Here is an 8,706-nt window from a genome sequence, read left to right on the forward strand (position 1 = left end):
TGTAATAGTAATGAAAGCATAAAGCGGGAAACATGGGAACAAAAGCATTCAACTACTACAAGGAGTCTCTGACTCTGTATTCATATTGGCAATTGCTTGCTCACGTTAACAACAAGCACTCACAGTATCTACTTTACTTCTTTGCCTTGCTCTCCGACGCCCCTTTTACACACCTAAGCACGCTCTCCACATAAACGTGCATTATGTGAAATACCAGGTGTTTGGGCCAGCAGCGTAAGCTCCACTAATCCTGTACAGGGCTAGCACAACATCCTACCGTCATGACTATTTACTTAAATCCCGAACTCAGCCAACTGAGTTACCCGGAGTCGGTGAAAATTTAATATATGCATGATGTCCGGTAGAGTCGTAAGTTATCCTTTCTCCTAAAATTTTGAAGAAATCGAACATTTCATGTATAAGGCACAATATAACGAATTCGAATTAATACAAACTCAACTAGGAACTTTCTTTTCGGTACTCAATTCGCTTTTGCATTGTGGTTCACAAAGATTTCAGCATAGCTGCTATTTCTACTAATTTTAGAGCCTTTACAAGGTTCAAAGTTGAAATCTGTTATTTACTTGATTGTTCTAGTAGTACTTGTCTATTTCTCTTGTCCTTCTGTAGCTGGTTTAAATGTCTTCTTGCATCAAAATACTGCAGGAGATATTGTATGACTGCATTCCACACTCTGCTGCTGATGCGAGAGCCTTGTGGACTTTGGATACGATAAAGTGTGTATGCAAGCAGAGGTAGTTTCTCCGGAGAAACTTGAACATTTAAAGACTTGACACCAAAAATTTTAGAACAGAAGTTCTCAGCAAAAAACAAATCAGATCAGTGAAATTAATTAAACATCATTTTCGGGTGACTGTGATCCCTCCGGTAATCGTACTTGGTTCGTCCGAGTCAATTATGAAGTCCTCTAGGGTTGCAAGAGATTTTAACTGCCTACCAAGAGATGCTATTGTTTTCTGGCACTCCGAAAATTTATAAGCAGCAACTGCTAGCTCTTTATCCTGTCGCACAATTTAACATAAATCTTTTAAAGCGTAACAGTTGGAACCGTAAGAGACAATAAATCAAGAAGACTTCAAGCTAACTGACCTGGTTCTGTTTCAAGTTTCCACGTGGACTCAAAACTCTTTGCAGTTCACTTTTATGTTCCAATCTTGCGATTTCTTGTTGCAGTTTCCGACAATTAGATATTGTTTCTTCCGAAAATGACTTTTCCTTTTGAACTTCTGCCTCTAAGCTAGAAATTCTGGCACTCATGGTTCTTAACTCGTTGTCAACAACTTCCAGTCGTGACTCTGCTACTTCCTTCTTTAGATTGACACCGTGAAGTTCTCCCTCGAAGGCTTGTCTTGCTTCATCTGTTGTAGATAATTGAGTCTGCAACTCCACCAACTTTGTCTCTGCTCCTTTTAAACGACCTGTTACTGTCCCAAGCTGATCTTGGTGCTTAGCCAGAGAGGTCTCTAAGTCGTACTTGTCTGTTTCCATCTTCACCAACTTCATCTCTGCTTCTTCTAAACGACCTCTTGCTGTCTCAAGCTGATTTTGGTGGTTAGTCAGAGATGTCTCCAACTTACATTTTTCTTTTTCCATCTCCAGTATCTTCATTTCTGCTGCTTCTAAATGATTCCTTACTGTCACAAGCTGATCTAGGTGCTCAGTCAAAGATGTCTCCAACACATACTTGTCTGTTTCCAACTTCACCAACTTCATCTCCGCTTCTTCAAGACAATCTCTTAGTGTCCTAAGATGGTCTTGGTACTTGATCAAAGATGTCTCTAATTCATTTTTATCTGTTTCCATCTGCAGCAACTTCTCCTCCAATTCAGTGTTCCGATTTGTCATGGTAGCAAGATTATTTATTAAAGTGATATCCTTTACACTGGACTGAGCTGTAATAGTTCTCGATTCATGGAAGCTTTCATTATGGGTATCAGGTAATCCCACAAGCCTTTCCATCTCAAGGAAGTCATCCATGAGACTAATATCCAGTGAGGGGGCCTCAGAGTTTTTTCCAATTGCTTTCTCATTTTTGAATTTAGCAAACTCTGATACCAACGAGGAGTCAGAGGGATTTGGCTCTACCTCACTAACCTTGCGTGTATTACTCTCAACAAGTAACAGCCTCTCCCCAATATCAGACTGGCTGTCTGTGAAAGATTCGACACACACAGATGATTCAGTGACAGACCTCTGATCATTAAAAGATGATGCTTTACGAGCCACTGCTTTGAGCCTACGGCACTCAGTTTCAAGCTTAGCCACTTTTTTTACATTTTCCAGATTCTGTCTGCTAGCTGATTCAGCAGCTTGAGTACTTAAGTCCCTCTCAATAGTCCTAAGTTCAAGCTCCTCTGCTCTGGAAAAGAGCTCTCGTTTAAGGGATGAGATCTCATTTTCAGCAGCTTTAAGCTTAGAGTGAAGATCAAGATGCAAGGAGGTGGTGGCCTCACCTTTTGCAGATTGAAGTTGAGACTGAAGCTCAACGAGCTGTTCCTGAAGTTCAGATTTTTTAGATTCCCATTCCATTTTTTTCTTATTAACAGCTTCATGGATCTTCTGCTCTTGCTCTTCCCTTTCGTGGCGGAGCTGTCTCATGCATTCTTTCAGTGCCACATCAAGATGGACGGCTCGATCTTCAAATGATGAACTTTTCCGAGTTAAAGACTCAAGTTCTTGCTTAAGAGAAAACACTTCATTCTCAGCTTTCTCCCATCCTAATTTTGAGACAGCAAGCAATTGTCATATTAGAAAGTAGTAACTAGGGATCAGAATTTAATATCTAAACCTCTAACTATATTAGTACATACACTCAGAAAATAAAGCAGAATATCATAGATCTAAACTACAGACAGAAGAAATGTTCAAAGGTTGAAAGCTTCAAAATTCATATAAAAAATCTACATAATACCATAAAGATCTATTTTTATTTCATATTTGATGGTAAGAGAAGAGACACCCTAAGCCAACACCTTGAAAGAATAAGGAACATTGCCATTTTCTTCTGTGAATGACACTTTACACGATAATAGTGATAACATCTCTTTACCTACGAGTTTTAGAACAATTGAAACAGAAAAATGTGATGCTGAAATGTTAATGGCATGCTTCTGGAAAATGTACTTAATCAAGGCTGGTTTACCAAGTAATCAGAACTAATCAGCAGCAGAAGTGCACACAAGAACATGGAAGCCTTTTATATATGTAAACAGGTAACCGGCGTGTGCTCGAATAGGATGCATGTGAGTTTCTACACTGTAAGGAAAAATTAAATGCAATACCATCTCTGAACAATTACTCGGTTCTTGATCACGATTCTCTTCATTTATTATATGATTTAGCAAAATAAACTTAATTTAGTTTTGCAAGTGTTCATATGCATTTACACAAACACACAAAAACAAAACACTCAAGCTCCGGTCAGTTTGCATTTGAGATTCAAACAGGGGAACATAGTTGTTAATCACCTGAGACTGCTTCCTCGGCAACTTTGGAGTGCTGCTTTACCAAATCATCCTTCGCTCTAATGTTATGAAGTGCTGAAGCTAGTTTCTCTCTTAGAGTCTTTACGCTATCATCAAGTTCTTCATCAGGGGAAATAGCTTTTGATGTGACTTCAGGGGAATGAATATTCTGACTCGAGTATGCCTTTAACAAAAAATTAAGACTCATCAGATTTTGCTGAAAATTTAAAACCTTGTTTAAGAACATAACACCTTATAAACTTAATAGTGTAATCAGCAGAGTGAACAGCATAAACTAGACAGCCAGTAATGGTCAATAATGATGTGTAAAGTGGCTAAGGGAGAGTTCTGAAGCGCTAAGCTCTTTTCTCTGCAACAATGTACATGGATCTATTTCTCAATATACCAAGTTAAGTTAATACACGAGCTAACAGATCAAACTTACTTAAGTAAAAGTAGAAACACTCAATAATGATGTAGACATGGTGAGGTTTCATCCAACAGAATGTCTTGAGTTATGCCTTCCTATCTTCATATTAGCAGTAAATTTGTCAAATCTCAAGGTGGCTGCGGAATAGGGAATTATATTTCCACAATGACATTTGATTGCTCCATTAACTGTCTATCATATAAGTTCCACCCACTTACTGTCGAAATGACTCACACTCACTTGTGAATGCAAAAGTCATTTGTGGGAACATATCGAGTCACATTCAGTGGAGAACCACAAAACTGTGAGGAGCAAGAGGTTCTGCACTATACTTGTGTAGTGGTTCTGCAAATTTTGGTTGTGTAGAATCTTTGATTCTCATTGGAGCCAAAGCCATTACATATAAGGTTTTCTGCAGCTGAGAGTTTTACATATATACTCAAATCTTTCCTCATATCTTCCCTAGTTATCGACAAAGTAGCTTGAGTGGAACTGTCCTTGCAAGTTTTTCACAAACATAGAACGTACACTTTTGAAATTTGACATCCAACATGAACTAGATCCACACAAGTTAGTAAATTTTTAGCAGTGACGTTCTAGTTATGTATAGATATTTTTCCCTTACAGTCCACCAAAACTTTCTGGACCTAACAATACCAATTACCAAATCTAGGACAGTTAAGTATAGGAAAAAGTTTTTTTTGAGTTTGAAAGCCTAACAAGCTGAGGCAGATAGCACGGTAAATTGAATAATGCTTAGCCCAGATTACAGAGGGAAAGTTTGAAATTAAGGTCATTCCTCAAGGGGTCGGCCATTTCAGCCCATTGGGATATAAAATGGACAAACAGGTAGGTATACAAACAAAAAGGAACATGGAGCATTGAAATTTTCGAATTACATAGTCAAAGAGAGCCATTCAATATGTTCCCTTTTTTCTTTATCTACTATATTATAACTGCTGGTTAGATGACAGTAGCAAAACCGGAGAAAGTCAAACCCAATTTAATGTAGCTAAAACCAGTAACAGATCTTTATCAGAAAGCAGGTTACTAACATTTAAATGGTTAGAAAGAGAACATTAATTTGATTAACACAATTTTGTACATTATCATGAATACTATTACTAGGTTAAGATAAGGAACAAGATGATGCCTAATCCATATGCTTGAGAACAAAGGGAAGAGTCCCCTTGTGGTCCAACAACAACAATAATGTTTAACCATACAACATGTTTCCATGGTGACTATGGTAACCAAACCAATCTCTGGCCAAACACAGGAACAATGATCATTTGATCTGGATATTATTTCAAGTAGCTCTACCAATTAAAGATAACGACATTTATCAAAAGCATGGGAGGGGTTCATATTGTGATTTGACATGAATGATTGCAAGAATATTTTACAAAAAGCAATATTCAGTTTAGACCTGTCACACTTTTTTGCAAGACATATATGACCCAGCATTTGAAACAAAAGAAAGGCACGCAGCCATACAAGCATGACAATGCATATTTGTTGACTGAATTATTACTTCAAACCCATTCCCACTTGTTTGTTTCATTTAATTTTCTAAGAACATAGGCTTTAAAATTGTAAAAGAAGTAAAATCAGATAACATGTACCATATGTTTAAGTGACTTCACTAAACACTCTATATTGCAAAAAAATACTCTTAGTTTATATATAACAGTCATTATAAAATATAATTGAAATGTTTTCCTGAATTAGTAAATTCAACTGAGAGGATATGATTCTCATAATGTGGTGAACATTCCAATCCAAAATAATTACACTGATAAACTGACACAGAATTATTATTATTATTGAGGCTGCACTTGTTGCTAAGAATGTTGGGTCATATGATCCCAGGGATTAGAATATATGCCCTACAGTCACATTTCACAATAATTACACTGATAAATCACTATGGTTATTATCAAGGATGTAGTTGTTGCTAAAAAAGTTGAGACATATGAGCCTGTATCGTAGAACATATTCTCCAGCACATTAAAAAAATTCTCACTAATCACATGGCCTGAACTTGGACACATAAGTATGAATGAGAAACAAACAAAAAAAATAAGAGAATCTATTAAACAAATATTATCCTTTCTGCTGCAAATAATAGCAGTGATCACAATTTTTCCAACGCAAACATCTTATTTCAACAGATTACCCTTTTGCTTTAGACAATTTGTCTTTGTTCCCAGTAAGTACGATTTAATAGAGTTCAATTTACATTATTTAATGTGGGGGGTGGGAGTTTAATAGAGAGAGGGAGATTGCTCTATTGCATCAAGGAAAACTTCACATAATTCTCAAAATGTAAATTTAGGATTTAGCATAATAAAGACATAACGTGAACAGGAAAAACAGACAAAAATTACAAGTATACATGTTTTAAGACACAAAAAGTCAAGGAAATCAGAGAGAATGAAATAAAAAGAATCACCAAGGAAAAAATAAGAAATGAGCCAACCAACCTGTTCATCTGAAAATCTCTCAGAATGAGATGATATTGATCCAGAGCTTTCAGTTTCACCTAGACTTTTATCGGATGACTTCCTCCGCCACAGCCAACTCCGACGATCCATCTATGATTTTGCAGTAAACAGCTACCCAATAACCAGTATAACCTTACAAACACTTCATCTACAAAATAAATCAACTTCCTTTAATTCACAGCCAACAAACCTACAATCTAAATCAAGAAAAAGTTGAAATAACTTAAATTCCAAAACCCTATCCAGATTTAAAACAATCAATGAATTATTAAAAACACAAATCCAAGAATACCTCAGGAATTTAACATCACCCACAATTCACAATTTCACCAAATTTTAGGACTCGAGAGATAAATATTTAAAAACAGAAAAGAGGCATTGCATTATTGTCTGGTGATTCTGAAACTTTGCTTAGAATTCACTCTCTAGAAATACATTAAATCCCCAAATAAAAGCTCAAAGCTTTTGAAAAACCCAAAAAGGTAACAATAGCAACTTAGTTAAAAGTGCACAGTTTGAAAGATACACTGTTTTAGTAATTACAAGTAGTATACTTAAAAGTTCACATGAATAGCTTGATTGGTTAACCTTTCAAATCCATACAAGAATTAAATTTGGGGCAATACCCATTTCAACAAATACATATGTGTGTATATATATATACAGAGAGGGGGGAGAGAGAGAGAAAGAGAGACTGACCAAACAAGCATAGGGGGAGAGAGAGAGAGAGAGTGACCAAACAAGCATGGAAGGAGAGAGACAGGCCACCTTTGATGTCAGACTAGGAATAAACCTTGTATGAGAAGATTTGTGTAAGGCTAAGTTGTGAAAATATAAGCAGAGAACTAGAGATAGTTAAAAAATATATGAATAAAAATGGGAATGTTCAGAGGAAAAGGAATAAACAGAACAAGGGAAGGAGTATTTTATTATTTGTAGCTGTGTGCAATAAATAAATATAGCAACTATATTAGTCCTATAAATAAATATAATATTGTGATTGACATGAGTAGTTAATAAAAACACGTATATATGCATACGAGTAATTCCAATTATTGAAATCGATGAGGTGGGGCGTGTTTTGTGTAGAGACAAGATATACACACATTTGGTGTGAGTTTTTGTATCTGTCTTTTCTTCAGGCTGTATTTTCTGAGTAATTCATGCCAGCAAATTGCTTTATTCCCGCCAATAAAGGTGGGATTTGACAGAATTGCTATTTTCCTCGTTTAATATCTTAACTCCGGTTTTTCTTTTATTAGGCGTATCATCCCGGTGATTATAATAAATTTTGAAGATGAGCGGAAATGAAACCCGGAATTTAGCAATGTTCTAACAAATTTTAAAGATAAACGAAAATGAAACCTAACACAATCACGAGCTCAACTAGATTTGTGAAATTTATTTATGTTTTAAATTAAATAATAATAATCGGATATGGGTTTCTATTTGTATTTGTGATGTCTAAGTCGATTTTTCAAACACTTTCTGCTTGAATTCTACTTGAATTAGCTAATTACGTGACACACAAAATGGGGCATTGGAAAATATATTTATATCAGAATAGTTTGATTATATAAAAAAATTATAAGGAAATTGAATTAAACAACAACGTAAAGTAGAAATAATATATAAAGATTATTTAATTAATTAATTGATTAGCATAGGTAATAATAGCTAAAAAAGGCTAGAAACTTGATGTACAGTACGCAAATTCTATAAGCATTCAAACACTTCCATAACAATTAGTTGGACTTGGAGCCATAAGCCAAGAGCAATCTAATACTACAAAAACCAAAAGAAGGCACTGAACATTACTCAAGTTATTAAAACATCCAAGGATAACTCTGGAAAGCACAGCCTAACCATGTAGCCTAGGGACCAGATAGTAGATCATCTCCGATGACACCAGCAGCAAGGTTAGTACCCACAGTTCCAAAATCATTTGGAATCTCTGTCAAGATCTCCATGCGCAGAGCCCGCAGACCTTGTAGTTTACAATTAGCATCAACAATATGACGGTCAATTTCATGAAGCTTGGGAATCAATGGCTTTGAAAACTTGAGATGTTCTACATAGTTCAGGCAATTCACCAACCAACTCAGGTTAAATCCCTTACTCTTCAAGTAAGCAAAAACATCCCTGTACGCGGCGATAATCTCAGAATTAACCTCAGTCATAGATATTTTGGTAAAGTCATTCAATGAGGTGCACAGCATGTTCAAATTCATGGTACATAAAGTCTTGTTTTGGGGAGTGAAGTTCTCAAAAGTTTCTGGGTACG

The 8,706-nt window shown here is 36.0% G+C and overlaps 1 protein-coding gene across 3 annotated transcripts; it reads right to left on the minus strand.

Annotated features, from left to right (window-relative positions):
* Positions 1-401: 401 nt before the first annotated feature.
* Positions 402-7,354, minus strand: LOC141700123 (filament-like plant protein 3). Of its 3 annotated transcripts, none has more exons than XM_074503894.1 (5): positions 7,122-7,354; positions 6,402-6,570; positions 3,489-3,669; positions 1,111-2,738; positions 402-1,022 (listed from the first exon to the last, which is right to left on the minus strand). In XM_074503894.1, the coding sequence occupies exons 2-5, from the start codon at positions 6,510-6,512 to the stop codon at positions 861-863; spliced, it is 2,082 nt and encodes a 693-aa protein (XP_074359995.1). In that variant the 5' UTR covers positions 6,513-6,570; positions 7,122-7,354; the 3' UTR covers positions 402-860. The 3 variants fall into 3 exon arrangements, with proteins under 3 accessions (XP_074359995.1, XP_074359996.1, XP_074359997.1); XM_074503895.1 differs by lacking the exon at positions 7,122-7,354 and adding an exon at positions 6,715-7,039; XM_074503896.1 differs by lacking the exon at positions 7,122-7,354 and adding an exon at positions 6,715-7,039 and having other exon boundaries at positions 6,402-6,619.
* Positions 7,355-8,706: the final 1,352 nt, after the last annotated feature.

This window comes from Apium graveolens, unplaced genomic scaffold (assembly GCF_009905375.1).
Source record: "Apium graveolens cultivar Ventura unplaced genomic scaffold, ASM990537v1 ctg1800, whole genome shotgun sequence".
Lineage (NCBI taxonomy): Eukaryota > Viridiplantae > Streptophyta > Magnoliopsida > Apiales > Apiaceae > Apium > Apium graveolens.

What these genes read in the sequence shown, in the direction of transcription:
- LOC141700123 (XM_074503894.1), bottom strand. Translation starts at nt 6,512, where the DNA reads ATGGATCGTCGGAGTTGGCTGTGGCGGAGGAAGTCATCCGATAAAAGT. An exon ending in TGCCGAGGAAGCAGTCTCAG is followed by an intron (nt 2,739 to 3,488) that starts GTGATTAACAAC and finishes TCTCAAAATTAG; the next exon opens with GATGGGAGAAAGCTGAGAAT. An exon ending in GAAACTTGAAACAGAACCAG is followed by an intron (nt 1,023 to 1,110) that starts GTCAGTTAGCTT and finishes ATTGTGCGACAG; the next exon opens with GATAAAGAGCTAGCAGTTGC.